Source organism: Salvia splendens, chromosome 11 (assembly GCF_004379255.2).
Source record: "Salvia splendens isolate huo1 chromosome 11, SspV2, whole genome shotgun sequence".
In the NCBI taxonomy this organism is placed as follows: Eukaryota; Viridiplantae; Streptophyta; class Magnoliopsida; order Lamiales; family Lamiaceae; genus Salvia; species Salvia splendens.
This window is the reverse complement of record NC_056042.1, coordinates 32,087,345-32,107,792: the sequence shown is the minus strand read 5'-3', so window position 1 is coordinate 32,107,792 and position 20,448 is coordinate 32,087,345. Positions and strand designations below refer to the sequence as shown.

Genomic DNA, 20,448 nt, shown 5'->3' with positions numbered 1-20,448 from the left:
CTTAATTATCGCTTATGGTGGAAAGGATGGATTATTTCTCGATTTGAGTTTTTTAATCATAAACAATCACATACTCCTTCCCAAACTATTTGCATTATACATTCAATTTCGGGTAGTCCCATGCTATTTGAGATAGAGGGAGTATTAAACAAAACTACAGAAACTTGAACTTTCACCTTATCAATCCAAGAAAGGAAGGAATTCTTTGAATTTCTGAATCCAAGAATCCATGCTCCTTGCTTTTGTTCATTGTGTCCAATGGGACTGCATTCTGAAGCATAAGATCAGCAAACCACCAGTTCCCAATATCCTCCAACTTGGTGGACAACAACCCATTCTTCCTCACGGTTTCATCCCAAACTGGACCTTTATCCTTCATCAACTCCTGCAGTTTCACATCCTTCCCTTCCTCGTACTCCCCACACTCCACCTCGAACTGCTCCTCCAACGTCTTCCAGAAATGCTTCCATTTGAAAACATCCCCATTGCTCACATTAAACGCCTCATTCTTCGCATAAGGCTCCACAGCCGCCCATATCTGATGCTCCCCAATCAAGTCTGCATCCGAGCAATCTGAGTATCCATCCCAAGCAGCCTTGCAACCGGGAAACCTCAATACTGCACCCTCAAGCTTGCAGATAGCTGCGCATACACGCAAAGTGTCCCAACCAAGTTCATCATGCTATACGGAGAGAAGCCGAATATAATCCCAGGCCGGTGCACAGACCAAGTCAAGCCCGCCTTCTTCCCAACCTCCTCAAACAGAATGTCCTCTAGGTTATAATAGAAATTCGGGCAATCCAATCGAGGCAAATCCTCAGTAAGCGGTGGATCATGAGCTTGAATATTCCATAACCTCTCATATGGACCAACATAATGCTTCCTACCAGTCAGCAAACAGATATGCTTCAGATTGGGGCAATTAGGGATCACAACATTCAACACATTCTTCAACATTTTCCCATTAGCTTCACAATTCTCCTTCTCAGTGACATAGAAAATGTTGGTGATATCGGTGAGAGGGGATATCTTCGCTTCGACATCGTCGGAATCGGAAACATCGCAGCTGATGTATTTGATTGGGTGATCCTCGTTCCAGGAGGGGCGGGGGCGCCGCGCCACACCATAAACCTTCCACGGCCCGCCTGGAGTGTCGGCGAGCGGAAGGATCTCCGCCATGCTGTTCCCCACGATTCCGGTCACCCCCACCACCAGAGCGACGCTCGGGTAATTCGGTGGTGCTTCATTTTCATCCAATTTTTTCTATTTTTGACCGTTTACACATCAGTTCTCATGAAATCGGATGCTCAATCGCAAATCAGGAATCAGATCGCACAAATATGGAAACACGAATCAAATTACGCAGATGACGGTTATGGAAACACAAATCAAATTGGCATAGAATACTGAAGATTGAGCGATTGATAATTATTTACCTTTGCAGCGCCGATAGCTCCAGCTCATCGTCAGTCTCGGAGAAACATGGTTTGTGTGTGAGTTTGGATCGTGAAATTGTGTGAGTGGGAAGAGATTGTGACAGAGAATCTTAGCTCATGGATCTTTGTCTTTTATATGGGTAATTTTTTACAGCCATTTTTTATATTTGAAGAAACTTTACGTGTTCGAATTTTTGTCTGCGATTCATATGTGTTTTTTCTTGGATTAAGTTGTATTGTTATTGGATTGATCAAATTCAAGGCGACACCTACGTATAATTTTTTAAAAAAATTCTCAACTTGAGCACAAGCCTAGAAACTTGAAACTAGTCCACGATCATCAAAAACTTGTCCAGTCCAATAGTGGAAAAGTCACTGCCACAAATCTCATTATTTTATCAATTGTTGATATATTTTAGTTGGATTGGAACAAAATTAATTGGACAAAATTAATAAAATGGAATATAATGAAAAAAATGATTTGGAAATAGATATTTTATAGATAAAAATTTTAAAAATAAAAAAAAATGACACCCCGCGGCTTTCTCTGGCGTGCATTAGACTGTCGCGGTCAGCGCCGCGGCCCATACCACACCGGCCCTATCCTCGCCGACCATACCACACCGGCCCTGTCTTCGTCGAGAGTTCGGCTCACCTATTGTAGACACTCTAAGAGCATTATCACGCAAAACTTCTTCAAAGATTAACACAATGATTTTAAAAGATGGATTGAAATTCATTATTTTTAGCTCTTTTTTCTTCAAAATCCTGCAACTTGTGTAAAAACAATTTATTGATATTACAAAATTTGACAAAAGCAAGAAAAACTAGTTCTAAATCTAATACCAAGTAAACTGGAGTACTAAACATAACCAGATTTGAAGGGGAAGACTTAGCAAACCTAATGAGCCGAAGCCTATTGTTGTGAAATGTTTTTTCACTTCAGATCGTGAAATACTATTTTACTTGTGCAAGGTGTTGACTGTGTCACCTAAGGGCATCCGCAGTGGTGCGGTGCGGAATTCCCACTGCCACGTCATAAGGACTTCCCACTGCTCTGCCACATCGTAAGGACTTCCCACTGCACAATGGCGGAATTCCCCTGCGAAATTTCCTACGGAATTCCCACATTAAAAAAAATCACAAATTCACAAATTAACCAATTTCCCGAAATAAACAAGTTACGGAATTAAAATTTCGACACAAATAGGGAAAAAATTCCATTAAAAAAAGAAAAGAACATTTCACCAAATTTTAAAAAAAATACATTTCAATAATTAAAAACTACATCAACGACGAATGAAGTGAAATTCAACGAGCAGTATATATAGACATTACGAAAAAAAAATCGGAAATCTGCAGGAATCGACGCAATGGAGGACGTCCCTGCGGAATTCCGCAGAAGGCCGTGGACCTGCGACGTCCTCAGCTGAATTCCGTATCCTCGCCATTCGTGCCTAATGGCGGACATCCGCCACGGAATTCCGAGAAATCCGTGGGAATTCCGCGGCGAAGTCCGTCATTGCGGATGCTCTAATGTCACAATCTGTTCTACAATCATTCTACAATTATGCAAAGACAAGACCCATGAGCTGTTAAATCTTTTCTACTATCATTCTTCTACTATGAAAGACAAGATAAATCTGAACACGTAAAGTTTATTATACTCCTTTCGTCTCAAGATAAGTGAAATATTTCTTTTGGACATGAGATTTAAAAAATTGATATTTAAAGAGTTGAAGTACAGATAGTCAAGTATGAGAGAGAAAAAAGTAGTGAAGTAGTACTAAAAAGAGAACAAAGTAGTTGACAATAAAGTAAGAGAGAAAGATTTTTTGCTAAAAACGAAATGACTTACTTATAATGGGACATCACAAAAAAATACGACTGGCTTATCTCGAGATGGAGCTAGTACTTTTCTTCAAATTTGAAAATGGCAGTCAAGAATTTTCTACAAAAGAAAAAGATTCGTGAGCTAAGAGCATCCGCCTCTGCGTTCTTGCCACTGGCGCGGCGCTGCTCGATGCATCGAGCACGTCCGTGCCAGCGAGCAGCTGACGTTACGCGTTCTGATTGGCCAACGGAATTTCTGTTGGAAATTCAATTTTTTTAAAAAAATTCAAATACCAAAAATGAAAAAAAAATATTTTCAGAATTCCAAAAATCTGGCCGTTTTTTTACCGTTTTTTCTGAATTTTGTTTTGATTTTTTTTATTTTTATTATTCCCAAAATCATCTATAAATACACACATTCATCTTCCATTTTTCACATCAAATCATCTCTCATTCATATTTTTTCATACAACTTATATCTACATCTTCCTCTCTCACTCAAACCCTCAAATGGATTTCACCCATCTTATTACGAAAGCGGGGTGCGAAAAATAAGAATACTATGAACAACATTGTGCTGCCTATGAAGCCTATGTCACAGCGAATACCCCCACCCCTCCTCCTCAACCAAATAGATCAACTCGCCGATACACACATCGTGACCGGGAGGGAGCCAACGAAAGGCTCGTTGCCGACTATTTTTCCGACCAGCCGCGGTTTTCGAAAGATTACTTTTGGCGCCGTTTTCGCATGTCAAAACGCTTGTTTATGCGTATTGTCAACACATTGTCCGCTCGTGTTGAATACTTTCAAACAAGTACAGACGCAGTCGGTCGGCAAAGTCTCTCGGCGTTGTAGAAGTGTACGTGTGCTATCCGACAACTTGCTACTGGGCAAACGGCTGACCTCTTCGACGAGTATTTGCATGCCGGTGAGTCCACTAGAATCCTTTGCCTTAAAAATTTTTGCGAGTGCGTTCGTTCAGCTTTCGGGGATGAATTCCTTCGGGCACCCACCACCGATGATTGCCAACGGTTGCTTCGTCTTCACGAAACAGTCCATGGTTTTCCCGGTATGCTTGGCAGCATTGACTGCATGCATTAGAGGTGGAAGAATTGTCCGACTGCTTGGAGGGGGCAACACTTAAGCGGCCACAAAGGCGGCGGCCCAACACTTATCCTTGAAGCAGTCGCCGACTACCGCCTATGGATTTGACATGCATATTTCGGTGTTGCCGGATCCAACAATGAATTGAACTTGCTCTATTCTTCACCACTCTTCAATGATGTGTTGAATGGTGTAGCACCGGCGATTGACTACACCGTCAACGGAAATACATATCACATGGGTTACTATCTCGCCGATGGTATCTACCCAAGGTGGTCGACTTTCATGAAGACGCTCAGCAACCCGCAAGACCCGAGACAAGTTCTTTTTGCGCAGCGTCAAGAGTTCACTCGTAAAGACGTCGAAAGAGTTTTTGGGGTCCTTCAAGCCCGATTCAAAATTGTGAAGGCCCCGTCTCGGCTGTTGTACGTGAAAAATATCGCCGACATCATGTACACGTGTATTATCTTGCACAACATGATTATAGTGTACGAAGGACCGAGGGCAGCTAGCTTTTACGACGAGGATGAAGCCGGAAGCTCAACCGCAAGGTCTCCCCCACGCCGAGGTGTGCATACGACGGTGGGTGAGAGGATCGAAACAAGACACACAATGCGCGATACCCGAACCCACGTTGATCTACTAGAAGACCTAATCAAACACATTTGGGCGAAATTCAGCCACGAGTAATGAGTTTTTTTAATTTTATGAATTTAATTATGTAATTTTTAATTTTTAGGATTTAAATTATGTAATTTTTAATTTTTAAGACTTTAATTATGTAATTTTTAATTTTTTTTGTAATTTGTAATATTATTCCGGTTATTTTTAATGTATTTTAATATTGTGGAAATGTTTTTATTTAAATTGAATAATAGAATGGCGGGACCCTCGAGCTTGTTCATGCGGAAGAGCACGGATGTGGGTGTTGTGCTCTTGCCTACGACCAGAGAGTAAAAGTGGGTCCGGGCCTACATTCGTGCTCGGTGGCAAGAGCACGGATGTGGATGCTGTAAGTTTGACTATCATCATCTCTTCCTCACATATATTTCGTACTCACAATTTCACGATCCAAACTCATACACAAACTCTATTTCTCCGAGACTGAAGATGAGCTGGTGGTGGGCTGGAGCTATTGGCGCTGCAAAGGTAAATAATTATCAGTCGCTCAAATCTTCAATTATCTAGGCTTAGCTGTCAATTTAATCTGTGTTTCCAAAGCGTAATCTGATTTGTATACTCAATCTGTATCATCGGAATTTGTGCTATTTGATTTGCGATTGAGCATCCGATTTCAAGTGAACTGATATTTGAACGGTGGAAATTAGAAAAAATTGGATGAAAATGAAGCACCGCTGAATTACCAGAGCGTCGCTCTGGTGGTGGGGGTGACCGGAATCGTGGGGAACAGCATGGCGGAGATCCTGCCCCTCTCCGACACACCAGGCGGGCCGTGGAAGGTTTATGGGGTGGCGCGGCGCCCCCGCCCCTCCTGGAACGAGGATCACCCAATCAACTACATCAGCTGCGATGTTTCCGATTCCGACGATGTCGAAGCGAAGCTATCCTCTCTCACCGATATCACCAATATTTTCTATGTGACTTGGACTAACAGAGCCACTGAGAAGGAGAATTGTGAAGCTAATGGGAAAATGTTGAAGAATGTGCTGAATGTAGTGATCCCTAATTGCCCCAATTTGAAGCATATCTGTTTGCTTACTGGTAGGAAGCATTATCTTGGTCCATTTGAGAGGCTATGGAATACTCAAGCTCACGATCCGCCGCTCACTGAGGATTTGCCTCGATTGGATTTCCCGAATTTCTACTATACCCTAGAGGACATTCTGTTTGAGGAGGTTGGGAAGAAGGCAGGCTTGACTTGGTCTGTGCACCGGCCTGGGATTATATTCGGCTTCTCTCCGTATAGCATGATGAACTTGGTTGGGACACTTTGCGTGTATGCAGCTATCTGCAAGCATGAGGGTGCAGTATTGAGGTTTCCCGGTTGCAAGGCTGCTTGGGATGGATACTCGGATTGCTCGGATGCAGACTTGATTGCGGAGCATCAGATATGGGCCGCTGTGGAGCCTTATGCGAAGAATGAGGCGTTTAATGTGAGCAATGGGGATGTTTTCAAATGGAAGCATTTCTGGAAGGTGTTGGCGGAGCAGTTTGAGGTGGAGTGTGGGGAGTTCGAGGAAGGGAAGGTTGTGAAACTGCAGGAGTTGATGAAGGATAAAGGTCCGGTTTGGGACGAAATCGTGAGGGAGAATGGTTTGTTGTCCAACAAGTTGGAGGATAGTGGGAAGTGGTGGTTTGCTGATCTTATACTTGAGAATGCAGTCCCATTGGACACAATGAACAAGAGCAAGGAGCATGGATTTCTTGGATTCAGAAATTCAAAGAATTCATTCCTTTCTTGGATTGATAAGGTGAAAGCTTACAAGATTGTTCCTTAAAATGTATGCATGTCTACTCTCTGCTTTGTGAATGAGTTTGTTTCCTTGGTTATTAGCTTCTTTACTGAATGAAATAGAATAATGTTGTAATAAGATTGATTTCAAATGGGGTGAGAAAATGATGTTGCATTGAGCAAGTCTACATAGTTGATTAATGTCTCATGTCATTTTCCTGGTCATATTGTGCTTGTAAATTTTAATATCTCTTGCTTTTGAGTAAATTAAAATCCCAGCTTCTGTATTAAATTATTTTTCCTGAATTTATTTATTTGAACTCTATGAAGATGTTATAATTTATATGCGGTTGGGCTCTGGCTGAAGGCAATTCTTGCATTTTTCTTCAGTTCAATTCCAACTTTTTCTCCTAGTTCAAGTTTCTGCATTATTGTGTAATACTATGTGATTCTTTAAGTGTCCATCCCAATTAAATCATAGTCATGACTCATGATTTAAAAACTCAAATTGAGAATTAATAAAATATAAATGGGGATAGGCGAACCCTTGTTGGTATTAATTAGGAACCGTTTAAAGACTTTAAATCAATTACTCATTTTATTTGGTTGGTAAAATTGTTTAACTTAATATAGTATGATTTAACTAGGGTTATATAGGTAGAAATTTTGTTTGATTAATTGACATTTTTAGGGTACTTAATTTTGTTACTACTTGTCAAAACATGATAAGCTCATAAAACCCTCTTCAATTATATAGCATCACAAACATAAAAATTAGAGAAGCACAATAACAAAATCAAGCATATCATCTCACCAGATTGAGCAAAAGAGCTTTTAAATTGCCATCATCTTTCATTACAGCTGCAATTTTCCCGCCTAAAAAATGGCCAGTAAATCAATCCACCTCAAGTGAAGCATTTCTATCTTAGAGAAGATGGCAGAGACTAGAGACAATGAACGTGTGAACCATAGTGCTCGTAAAACTCGAATTAGAATAGAATGAGAGCACGCGGTTGCAGTCAACTAAAGCCTACAAGTTGATCCAGAAAGCAAAACTACTCATCACGAGTGATCATCTTGCAGATGAGTTTCGAGGGGCATCTACGTTGCAAAGCAGAGATATCGCACATCCTAAAGACTTGTACTGAGCTTCATTTACAACAACAAAAAACTCTAATGTCCTCTCAAAATGTGAAGCCAAACACACCTTATGTTTGATTGCTTCCGCCTTAAAGAAAGTGTGGATTGAGCAGGCCGGCAATCTCCAGGAATCCGACATGATCCTTCCCTCCAAAGATCTTCTTGAGCTTCTCATCACAGACTATCACCTTCTTGTCCACAGGATCCTGTAGTTAGGAGTATGAGATTATACCATTATGAAGCTAATCAAGTATGCCCAAAATCCATCAATCAAAGAGTGGAAACCAAAATAGTATGTAGCATGGAGTAGTTGCAGTTCAACCAGTCATTAATTCAATGACCAGTGAAAAAAATACCGCATATTTGGATCTTAATATGCAGCAATTGTAACTTGTAAGCTATATTCTGGCAGTTGGAAATTTGGAATAAAGCATCGATATTGATACAGATGAATGATAAATTTGCAATACCTTCAATTCACCAATAGCAATACACAATAAACAGTGAACTGCTGCAAACGAGGTGAAGGTGATTCTAAAATATCAGCATCAGAAAAGTAGTACTAGTACTAATTCATAGTAAATCAGAAGCTCCGAAGTCCGAATTAACCACAGACTCGTAGGTTATACAGATATAATTCGATGAAATTGGGACATGAGAAGCAAACTCGCGAGAAATTAGGGTTTCGCAGTTCAGATTATGAATATACCTGAAGATTGTGTTGTTTGATATACGCCCAAATCTCTTCGAGTACCTGAGTGCGGGGGAACTCCGTCGCGCCGCCGAGGAACGCCTGCATATCCGGCGACACGCTGCGCGGCTTCATTATCCCCCGAGGCTCGCGCTTCTTCATCTTCGTGGCCGGCTTGGCAGCGGCGGTTATGGAAACCGACCGCGAAACGCGCAGGTTAGCAGGAGCTAGCTTGAGGGAGAGAGGAGAAGACGAGTTGCCAAACGACACCGTTTCTCGAGGCAGGAAAGTTGAGCATACACCAAGAGACAGCGCCATTGTTGAGGTTTTCAGCAAAAAAAATGCACGAGAGTGAAGAAGATAAGACTTCTGCAACAGAGCAAGAGCGGCAAAAATGTCTCTTTCCTGTTTATTTTTAAAACGTTTGTTCGTTAAAAATTTATGGGCTTTAAGGTTGGGCTTGATGTAGTGGATAGTCTCAGGCCCAAAGAGTTGGAGCCCTCTGTCTAGGTTATGTTGCTCGTATTAGTTTTGAGAAACTACTTTGTTTCGAATTTTGTTATTTAAATATATTATGGGCCATAAATATTTCACTCTCTATTAATTTAAAGTTTTAACAAATTTTTTTCTCTAATGTTGAACATTACTTTTTAAATTATTAATTATAAACATAGTTTTAGATGAAAATTACAATGTGGGGATTATCCCCCCTTTGCGCTTTCCCTCCCTCACCTCATGTTGTCGTCTCAATAATTGTCCTCACACGGTCACACCCCCGATCCTTTGCCTTCCTTTCCTTGTCCTCTTGCCGTCGCATGTATTGCTCTTGAAATTTAGTAATAATGCGTACGGACCTCTAAATTTTTACTTGTTTTTTTTAGTAAAGTTTAGTAGTCCGAATATATTGTCATGGTGTTTCTGGTCAATCACAACTGCAGAAATATTTATTTTCATCATCATTTCTCTCTTTTAGAATCTGTGATTTACTATGTACTAGTATATCATATGGCAATGCGCTTGAACCACAAAATTTTACTCGTTTTTAATAGTAAAATTTAGTTATCCAAACATTTTATCACGTTAGGCGATCCACATCCGTGTCTCAATACCGTTTCTTAACCGTCTCATTCCTTCACTATTCATGGGCTCCACTGCACTTTTTAACTCATCTCTTAACTAAGAGACAACACCTGCATCCTTCCATCTTTTAACCATCGCATCCCTTAACTATTCATTCAATTTCATTTTTTATTTTTATTTCCAACAAATTCAATTAATATTTCATTGAAATATTAAATTAATACTAATAATTCATAAAATCATTAAAAATCACGAAAATTACAATATCCGAAAATACGAAAAATACATAATTGAAATCATAATATTACAATTTATTGAAATCCGCATAATCATGGAAAGTGATGCGGTGATGAGAAGAAAAAAAAGATAAGGGATAGTGTGTTTGTGTGTGAAATGAAAGAGTAGGAGTATTTATAGAACAAAAAAAGAAAAAAAAATACCGTTTAAAAACAGTAATATTACCGTTGAAATTTTTAAAATTTTAAATTTTTTTTGCAAAAATCATTTTTTTTTAATATTTATTGCGTCAGCAATGACGACGCCCATTCGCGGGGCGGCGAGTGGGCGTCACGCTGCGCGCCAGAGCTCGCTGCGTGGTGCGTGGTGAGATGGCCCGCCGACCCTCCCTCCCCAACGAGCTAAGCGACGAGACGGATAGGCTACGGCGGCGTCTCGCTGCGGGCTCATCTTGCCGGGACGAGACCGAGCCCACAGCGAGACGCTGCTGCGGATGCCCTTATACAGCATCACATTGCATAAATAATTTCTCTAAGTTTACTTTCTTAAATTCTGATTGACTGTAAATTCAGTATGGCAAAATATCCTGATTACTATAGTTTTAATCAACTTTCAATTTCTTTTCATTCATTTGAAAGAAATAAAAAGAAATTTGATTACATAATGAGTCCAAACCACTAAATTTTAAGTTTGAACGTTTATAGTCCACGTTACACCACATTAAAGTGGGATAAAGAAATGCATTAATTAACAATTAAGAGTGTAATTATAGAAGAGGAGGAAGAGTGAAATGGAAATGTTGGTGGGTGTAATTAATTATTAATGATGCTGCAGAATAATAATCATTCCTACTTTTGACACATGAATTGATGGACCTTCACCTAATTCATCTTCCCTTTTAATCTACGCCACTTGCCCTTTGCACACCGTGCCTCATTTCCTTTTCTTTATTTCGATTTTATCTTGTAAATCAAGTAATGATATTTTTTTTCATTTATACCATTACAAATTAAAAAAAATGTACTTAAGTATTAGTAGTATATTTTTTTCGACATTTTATATGCCTTGAACTTAAACCAATATGTACAATCAAAGTTTTGTCATTTTAACAATACAGTGAACAACATTATACTGCAAAGTCGGCATAAATACACATAAATTGGAGTATTTTTTTCGTGCAAATTTCATGTTAACGTATATGTAATTGAGATTTCGTTAAAATACTCATAAAATAAAAATAATTTTATGTGGAAAATAATCAACAAAGTTTTATTTAGATATATTAAGATCGTCAACTACAGTAATTGAAAATGACATGTAACGTGAAATATTCAAAAAAAAATTATGTACTAATGAATCAAATTCATTATAATCCTTGCATCTATAATTTTAAAACAATGAATATAAACTGTTATGGATTAAGTATTTCATACCTATCAAACCATTAATTCCCTGATTTATTTTTAGTACATAAAATTAATTACTAAGCCATATAGATTTCAGGACTAGCCATGTGAAATAAAAAAATCTACGGAATTTTTTATTTAGGATGGGAAAATTGTACACTTTCAAAAAAAAATTACTACCTCCGTCCCCCAAATATTGTCCCACTTTGACCCGGCATGAGTTTTAAGAAATTTAATGAAAAGTGAGTTGAAAAAGTTAGTGGAATGTGAGTCATACTTTTATATATTAGTTTTATAATAAAATGTGAGTATGAATGAGTTAGTGAAATATAAGGTCCACTACCTAAAATGGTAAAATGTGAAATGAGACAAACTTTCAGAGACGGATCAAAATAGTAAATTGGGACAAACTTTCAGGGACGGAAGTCCACTTTCAAAATTCTTAAATGTACCACAATTCACTCAAAATTTATGATTTTTAATACTAATATAAAGTACTGCCAGTAGATAGAAGATAGTCTAACAATTATTCATAGTCCCCACAATGGAGTTGGGTGCGATATATGTTTCATTCCCATCAATCATGCATGTTTGTTTTTCTGTCACTTCAAATTTGTACAGCTGGAAGTCAGGAACAAAATTACCTTTTTTCATTAGAACAAATTAAACTTTAATTTCACAAAATATTACAGAAAATAGGAGTAATATTAGTCAAAAAACCAAATTAATTGAAACGTTGAATGGAATCGATTAGAAAAAGGTGTCGTTATTTGAGGCCACAATCATCAATTATCCACTAAATGATTAGCACAGGCTGGTAAATTGCTATGTAAGCATTGTATTCTTTTTTCCATTGTCTTTTTTCAAATATTTTTAATTATGATTTAAATTTCCAGGATGGATCAGCCCACTCATTACCAGACACAAAAGCTTATCTGATTGAATTTCACTATTTTAAATATAATATTTGGCCCACAATTTTGTGTGGGCTAATGTTCATGTCGTTCCCATGATGCATTATTTGTATTTTGAATTTTAATTTAACGTAAGATGTGAATCATTATTATTTATAACTAACCTGTCTCAGTTTACAGTCACAATACTCTCTTCATTGAAAAGTACTATTGTGTTTAAATCTCGCCAAACATGCTGGTGTAATAGTAGTTTATCTTTACATTTTAGGGTGAACTATAAAAATGGTCCCTGAATTATGGATTTATCTCGCCCATAGTCTTTAGACTTTAAAAATCTCGCCAGACATCCCTGGACTAAGGGTTTACCTCGAAATTGGTCATTTTGTCATTTTTTATACGAAAAATACCCTTTTGAGGGTTTGGGCAATTTGATCTTTTTACACTTTTAACATTTTAAATATGATATTATTTCAGTGATGTACTAAATCTGATATTATTTCAAAATTATCATTCTTCTTTTCTTTTGTCATCCTTCACTTTGTTTCTTTATTTCAATATTAGATTTAATTTTATAAAATTAAGTTTTAAATTCAGATTTTTAAATATAAATTTTATTAATTATTAAATAACAAAAAATAATAGTTTTAATCAATATTTGATAGTGTCTAATATTTAATCAATAAAGTATGCCGACACCTACTTAGTTTTAATCAATATTTAATAGTTTTAATCATAAATAGATCATATAACACGATAATAATATGCATCTAATGTAAGACTAATATAATTTTCGTTTATTTATTTAAAAATAATCAAAATTAACTAGAAAGTGTAAACAAAATACTCCTATATAAAATTTTTAGTAGTATCAAATTTTTAGTCAACTTCATAATATATAATCACAAGCAATTATAACAACCAAATGAAGGCTAAGTAGAATAGCTCTTATTTTTCCATCATGATTAATAGTATTATTTTTCTGTACTTCTTTGATTCAACTGAATATTATATTAAATAACAAAAATTAATAGTTTTAATCAATGTTTATAGTGTCCATGAATTATTAATTTTAATAATTAATAAAAATTTATTGATATTTAAAAATATAAATTTAAAATTTAATTTTATAAAATTAAATCTAATATTGAAGTAAATAAACAAAGTGAAGAATGACAAAAGGGAAGAAGAATGATAATTTTGAAATAATATCAGATTTAATGCATTACTGAAATAATATCAGATTCAAAATGTTAAAAGTGCAAAAAGACCAAATTGCCTAAACCCTCAAAAAGGTATTTTCGTATCAAAATATGGCACAAAGACCAATTTCGAGATAAACCCTTAGTTTAGGGATGTCTGACGATATTTTTAAAGTCCAAGGACTATGGACGAGATAAACTCATAGTCCAAGGACTATTTTTGTAGTTCACTCTACGTTTTAATACTAGAAGTAGTATAATTGTCACGCATGGTGCACATAAGAAGTGAGTACTTAAGTCTTTTATTGACACTCAATGTGTTACAAAAATAAAATCACTTTACGTCATTTTAGTACATCCCGTCAATATTAAAACTAACTTTCGATGCATCGTGTGACAAATATTTAGATCACATGAACCAACATGATTGGCGTGGTGATTCAGCACCCCGTCCCTTAAGCATGAGGTCATAGGTTCCTCTGATGATTTATCAACGAAGGATATCTATTAAAATGGCATGAAATTCTAAAAAATAAATATATTAAGTACTAATTACGATAAATCATTCATAATTATGAAATTAAACAAAGCATACAAAATTGGAATAAAAGAAATTGTGAAATTTTCTTATTGTTAGCTTTTGATGATCAACAATTGCGCTAACTCAAAATTGGAAGAGGCTGTTATAAATTCCAAATAGTAATAAAAATATTTTCACTAATTAGGTATAGAGAAAAAAGTTTTGTGGAATGCAATCATGCATCTAACTGCAGACAATCGATTTCGTAAGAAATCGTTTGTTGCATACACCCGACGCCTCACCAAAATATATTGGCCACCTTTCTTTATACTCCTCTACGGTTCCACATCTTACGAATACGCCTTTTTCAGCTTTAAAACGTTTTACACTCGTCCAATATATATACACACCCGCCTTCACTAGCCTCCTCGTCTTAACCTTCACTCACCGGTGCGCACATTAGCAGGCGCATTTTCCTTCAAAATGGCTCCCAACCTGCTATTGTTCACCGCCGTGCTCTGCATTGCCGCCGCCGCCGTCGACGGCCAATCCCCGACGAATTCTCCAGCTCCGCCTACTCCACCTACTGCGACCACTCCTGCTCCACCAACTCCAACTCCTCCCACCGCAACGCCGCCTCCGGTCACCACCACTCCGCCGCCAGCAGCAACGCCGCCGCCGGTCACCACTACTCCGCCGCCAGCAGCGACTCCGCCTCCGGTCTCATCGCCGCCGCCAGTCACCTCGCCTCCCCCGGTGGCCACCGCTCCTCCACCCGCCGCCACTCCGCCTCCGACTCCGGTCGCCTCTCCTCCCCCTCCGGTGAACACGCCGCCGCCTGCGACGCCGCCGCCGGCCGTTCCTCCTCCAGCATCGCCGCCGCCTCCGGTGCCATCACCGCCGCCGCCGGCCGCTCCTACGCCGGCTCCGCTTGCTTCCCCGCCAGCTTCTGTTCCAGCCGCGGCTCCATCGAAGCCGACATCTCCAGCTCCGTCGCCGGTGCTGTCAAGCCCTCCGTCGCCGCCGACCGGAGCTCCGGGCCCCAGTCTCCCCGGCCTCTCTCCTGCTCCGTCCGCCACAGATCAGGTGCGTTTCGCCGTTTATTATGTCAAATCTCTAAGTGCTATTTCTACATTGTTGCGTAGAAAGTCGAGGGAAAATATCATCTTAACATTTGAACTTATCCAATATCATAGTATTTCAAATCGTATTTAATTAGAATTAGAATAGTATTATTAGGATTTTCAATTATGTTATGCGGCACACCGACGTCGTGTTAATCTCTCAACTTATTCTATATGGAGTAAATTCTAAATTCATGTAGATAGTAAGTAGTATGATTTGTAAAATATTCTAAATAAATTCAAAATCCATTACTCTTCAACTGATTTAATATTCTTCTACTACTACTACTACTACAAGACAATTTTAATTTCTTTAACACGTAACAATATTCTACTCCCAATGTTATAGGGAGTCGGGATTGGGTGAGCTCAAGACCACACTAATTACAAAAACACAGCTCTCGAGAATTAAGGGATTTAACTATTACTAGTATGATTTTGCCTTCAATTTCAACGTTTTTAATAAAATATTTTCAGACTTATCTTTTATTTAACGTTAAGAAAATGCTTTATGTCCCACTTAATCGAATGGCTGATAGATTGAGTTGTTCATTTTGCTGAAATCTGCATTATCTATGTCAAAATTTCAGAAAAGGCTTGGAGTCCAATTACTCATCATAGTTATTTTAAAAATGAAAATAGGAATTATTTTAAATGAACCGGTAATAAAATCAACATGCACAAACGAAGAGATTGATGAATAGTGCTTCCCTATTTTGTTAAAATGCCACTCATATTTAATGCCTTTTTATGTTTTAAATTGGTAAAACACATGATTTAGACATGCAAGAGTTGTAGTTTGATGCAGTTACAAGTATTATGACCCCTTAGGTACATTTCTAGGAATAAATTTGTGTAATCATTCTTGATTACTTTAGTCTTTTACTTGAAAAGATCACATTCTATCATAATCATCGAAATGTCTCATCCCTATAACGCCATAACGTAGAATATTTTCCGCTAATTATGATAGACTCAGATAGTTTTTTTTATCATAATACTGAAACGGTTGGACAAAGTCAATAATTTATCCAAAGTTAAATTATGAATGTAGTAGCACTCTAAAAAAGCAGATGGTAATTATTTTCAATCTTAATGAATGTTAACATAATTTGGTCGTTTGATAATGACAGAGCGGAGCAAATCCAATGGGCGTGGCGCAGCTGGTCAGTGGCAGCGCTATTTTGGGATGGGCTTTGATGTTTTTGGTCTGGGCTTAGATTACTCTAATTGGGCCTTTTCCCATGCTTGAATCACAGCCCACATTTATGTATTATGCTATTTTATCTATTTCTCGACATTTAGTTGTTTGTGGAGATTTTTGGATGTACCTTTGATTTTATACATTGATTTGGATTCTTTCTTGTACTCACTACTCCAGTCATTTTATTCTCATTTCTTTATTATCCATGATCCTTTTAATTTTCATGGTTGAATTTAGTTTAATTCAATTAAATAGGAGCAAATATACAAGAGATGGACAATATTTGCACTATCTAATCAGTAGTGATCACCTCCTTACAGTAAGTGTAAAGGCTACATTTTATAGTTTAAAAAAAATATACCATACAGAAAAATATTCAGAACACATAATCAAACAGTTTTTTCACTATTACCTTGAACTGCTGCATTTGAACTGATCAACAGTTTGCTGGCTGCATAAAACACATAAAGGGAAAGAAAACTAGTGTGTCAAATAACAAAATAACAGCATAAGATGAAAAATGCAACACAGTTTTTCTCACCTTTGCATTGGACTCAACTCTTGAGTCTTGCTGATATCTACTTTAGTATTTTGATGCCTTCCAAAATCTGTTCATTTTACAAAAACTCAATTTGAGCAGTTTCTTACTTGCTTATAATAATCTCATACCTAAAGAAGAATTCAGGCACAAAATAGAGTACTTGGGCTTTGACTGATAACATAAACATTTTGAATAAAAAAAATTCACGAAACTAAATATTCATAACTAAAACGAAGCAGTAGAAACCAAATGACCTGGTCCTGGCTAGATCAGTACGCCTCAATCATTTTAGCTTCTGTGGATGCATTGTTGGTGTTTCACATCTCAAGACCTTGCCATGCCTAAATCATCGCATATAGAGTATAAATCAAAGACCATTTGCTCTTCATCAGTCCAAACTTCTGTGGCCATGCTTCCTCTTTGTCTAACACTGTGTTTAGATGGATGTAACGATTCACCAATAATCTCTGCACGAGCACCACCCGTTGACAAAATGATGGAACCGGTTAGTATCACGAACAATGATTTCTCTCCTTGTAATCTTCGACACGAGTTTGATGAATGCATGGCAATCGCCACATACACGGAGGTTTTTAACTATCCGGATAACACAATTTTCTTTCGTTGTAATTAGGCCAAATGCAAGAGCCAACTTCTCACTGTGACAGCCCAAGAACTGCTCCTTCTCCTCCTCTTCTACATCGAACAACACATATTCCGTGCTAGGCACAAAACCAACTGCTCTTAGCTCCCTAGCCAGCTCAGAGAGTTTACCATATATCCCATCTGACACAGCATGGGATGTGTCTCCAACGAGGAACTCGTGCACAACACTGTCCACCTCTATCCAACTACAGCCACGCACTTTCTGAATCCCTTGCTCTTGCATAACTGCCCTAATACTCTCTGATTCATCCCATTTCTTATTAGCCGAGTAAATATTTGATAAAAGGACGTAGTTCCCCGAGTTCCACGGCTCCAATTTGATTAAATGCTGCAATACATGCTCAGCCAATCGAGTATTCTTGTGCATCTGACATCCAGCCAACAGAGCTCCCCAAACTATGGCGTTGGCATTCATTGGCATACTCAAGATCAAATCATGAGCTTCGTTCAATAAACCAGCTCGAGCAAGAAGATCAACCATGCTTCCATAATGCTCAATAGTAGGATCCAAAGAATATAAGTCACTCATTCCATTGAAGAAATGATGCCCATCATCAACAAGTCCGGCATGAGCACATCCACAGAGTAAACCAAGAAACGTGTTCCCGTCACCATTCCATCCACATTTCTGAACCACACCAAAACAACTAAATGCTGTTTTGGTATGGCCAGTCATAGCTAGACCAGAAATAATGGCATTGAAAACAACAAGATCCTTGGTTTTCATTCCTTCAAAAACCTCCCAAGCTAGAGCCATTTCTCCACATTTGGCATACATGTCAATCAAGGCAGTCCCCACAACAGGATTGCACAGAAAAACGTTCCTATCCATCATGCTGCAAGCCTGTTTCCCGAGCTCCAAAGCCCCAAGCCTAGCGCAAGCAGAAAGCACCCCGACAATGACATAGTGATCCGGCCCTAAATTCTCTCTCAGCATCATACGAAATACTTCCAAAGCCTCCTTTGGAAAACCATAAGCTGCATAACCTTGCACCATAGTGCCCCAAGTAACAACATCTCTCTCGTGCATCCCATCAAATATGGCACGCGCTTTCTCCATATTTCCACTCTTGACAAACATATCCACCAACGCAGTATTCACAAACACATTCAGCCCCATCCCACTATCCACCACATATTTATGAATCCACTCTCCAGCCACCAAATCTCCTAGCTGACTGCAAGCAGATAATGCTCTGACAAGTGTATAGCTATCCGGCTTCAAACCTGCCTCCAGCGACTCCCTAAACAAGTCAATAGCCTCCTTGAACCTCCCAACGCTAACATACCCGTTCATAACCGCAGCCCATGAAACCACATTCTTTTCAGGCATTTCATCGAACACCTTCCGCGCATCAACCAGACACTCCAATTTCGAATACAATCCAACCAACCCAGTACTCGCATGTGGATCATACTCACAACCCTGTTTCACAATCAAAGAATGAATGTTCATACCAAGTCTAATGTCCATATTCTTCAAGCAACATTTCAGAACAAAAGTGAATATAAAATTGTTGGCCCAATATCCCTCACGGTACATCACGTGAAAGTATTTAATGGCGTCGTCAAAATGATCTCTTGAAACAAGCCCACGAATCATGGTGTGGTATAAATGAAAATTGGGCTGCGTCTCGCTGAATAGCGTTGCGGCGTAGTCGGGGCGGTTGAAATGAAAGGCGGATTTTAGAAGCATGTTGAGAATAAATCGGTCTTGATGAAGGTTGAACCGAAGGAGACGAGCGTGGACATTCTTGAGCTGGATGAAAGATTTCAAACTTTGAAACAGAGCCGCGTTGATCTCCAGTGTCGCCATGAAAGGCTGAAATTTTCTAGGAATTCACTCTGTTGAAGACCGGAGCACATTTTGCGTGGCAGCACATTTTGGGCTGTGCTTTTTTAATTATTATTGGGCCTTCTGTCTTGTAGCCCACGTTGATATTTATCTATTTATGGGCATTATTCAGTAATTGAAAATATGATATGAAATAATTTTATAAAAGGAATCACGAAGAAGTATTATATAGTACATCAGAACAACATAATAAAATAAATCATTATTAATTTTACTTATTTGGAAAAACATTATTTGAATTAGCAATCGAATAATCTATCTATTGATGAGTGCGTTCCTACATTTACAAAACTTATAATCCCAACAGCAATAATAAAATGCAGTGACTAATTGACTATGGTATCATCATTATTATATTAGTGGAATTAAAGTTCCACATAGTGACATAGTATAAACAGTCATTATTATCATATTAGTGGATATGAAATTGCACATAGTAACATAAAAATTAAATGATAAAGTCATAAAACTTTTGTCATAATTTGTTTATCAACACCGAATTCATATAGTAATTTTATCAGTCAATAATCCGTCGATAACTTTGATTACTGACGGATTTAATGGGATTGTTGATATACAAATTATATAAGTAACCCCTTTTTCAAAAATATTGAAATTAAAATTTATCTTTATAAAATGGAGAAATACCATTAAATTATGAAATCTGTGAAAAATTCTGTAAGAAACCTTTTTTTTAAATATTGAAATTTAAATTAAATATTTCTTTATAAATGGAGAAACACCATTCAATTATGAATTATGTGATAGAAGGATATAATATGGAGTACACGCACAGGTAGCATTAAATATTAATTACTGCAGCTCTCATTAATATGGCCCTCACATTAATTCCCTCTCCATTTTATTACTTCTACCGACACTCCCTACACGCATGCACAGAATATATTATTTTGTTTTTAATTCCATTAATTAACAGTAATGTGCACCTTGAAATGATGAATAATTGTCAAGCAATATCACATCATTTCCTAGAACTATGGGTAGGTACCAATGGGCATTACTCTGAATGAACCAGAAAATATGGAAGTGAACAAGTCAAATGAGGGTTTCCAAGTAAAAAT

General features: G+C 37.9%; 4 protein-coding genes and 1 pseudogene across 5 annotated transcripts; 2 read left to right on the top strand and 3 right to left on the bottom strand.

The window, feature by feature from the left end:
* Positions 1–40: 40 nt before the first annotated feature.
* LOC121754809 lies at positions 41–2,887 on the bottom strand (annotated as a pseudogene).
* A 2,552-nt stretch (positions 2,888–5,439) lies between these two features.
* Positions 5,440–7,081, top strand: LOC121753539 ((S)-8-oxocitronellyl enol synthase ISY1). The gene is made up of 2 exons (XM_042148743.1): positions 5,440–5,525; positions 5,705–7,081. Exons 1-2 carry the CDS (start codon positions 5,487–5,489, stop codon positions 6,833–6,835), a joined length of 1,170 nt encoding a protein of 389 aa, XP_042004677.1. The 5' UTR covers positions 5,440–5,486; the 3' UTR covers positions 6,836–7,081.
* Positions 7,082–7,581: 500 nt separating this feature from the next.
* Positions 7,582–9,160, bottom strand: LOC121753540 (protein TRI1-like). 2 transcript variants are annotated; one of them, XM_042148746.1, is made up of 3 exons: positions 8,639–9,160; positions 7,997–8,135; positions 7,582–7,665 (listed from the first exon to the last, which is right to left on the bottom strand). In XM_042148746.1, the coding sequence occupies exons 1-2, from the start codon at positions 8,936–8,938 to the stop codon at positions 8,019–8,021; spliced, it is 417 nt and encodes a 138-aa protein (XP_042004680.1). In that variant the 5' UTR covers positions 8,939–9,160; the 3' UTR covers positions 7,582–7,665; positions 7,997–8,018. The 2 variants fall into 2 exon arrangements, with proteins under 2 accessions (XP_042004680.1, XP_042004679.1); XM_042148745.1 differs by having other exon boundaries at positions 7,582–8,135; positions 8,639–9,157.
* Positions 9,161–14,343: 5,183 nt separating this feature from the next.
* Positions 14,344–16,506, top strand: LOC121755735 (classical arabinogalactan protein 9-like). Its single transcript, XM_042151103.1, has 2 exons — positions 14,344–15,062; positions 16,234–16,506. The coding sequence occupies exons 1-2, from the start codon at positions 14,460–14,462 to the stop codon at positions 16,318–16,320; spliced, it is 690 nt and encodes a 229-aa protein (XP_042007037.1). The 5' UTR covers positions 14,344–14,459; the 3' UTR covers positions 16,321–16,506.
* Positions 16,507–16,568: 62 nt separating this feature from the next.
* Positions 16,569–19,403, bottom strand: LOC121755733 (putative pentatricopeptide repeat-containing protein At3g08820). The gene is made up of 3 exons (XM_042151102.1): positions 17,100–19,403; positions 16,846–16,912; positions 16,569–16,755 (listed from the first exon to the last, which is right to left on the bottom strand). Exon 1 carries the CDS (start codon positions 19,325–19,327, stop codon positions 17,300–17,302), a length of 2,028 nt encoding a protein of 675 aa, XP_042007036.1. The 5' UTR covers positions 19,328–19,403; the 3' UTR covers positions 16,569–16,755; positions 16,846–16,912; positions 17,100–17,299.
* Between the last annotated feature and the right edge of the window lie 1,045 nt (positions 19,404–20,448).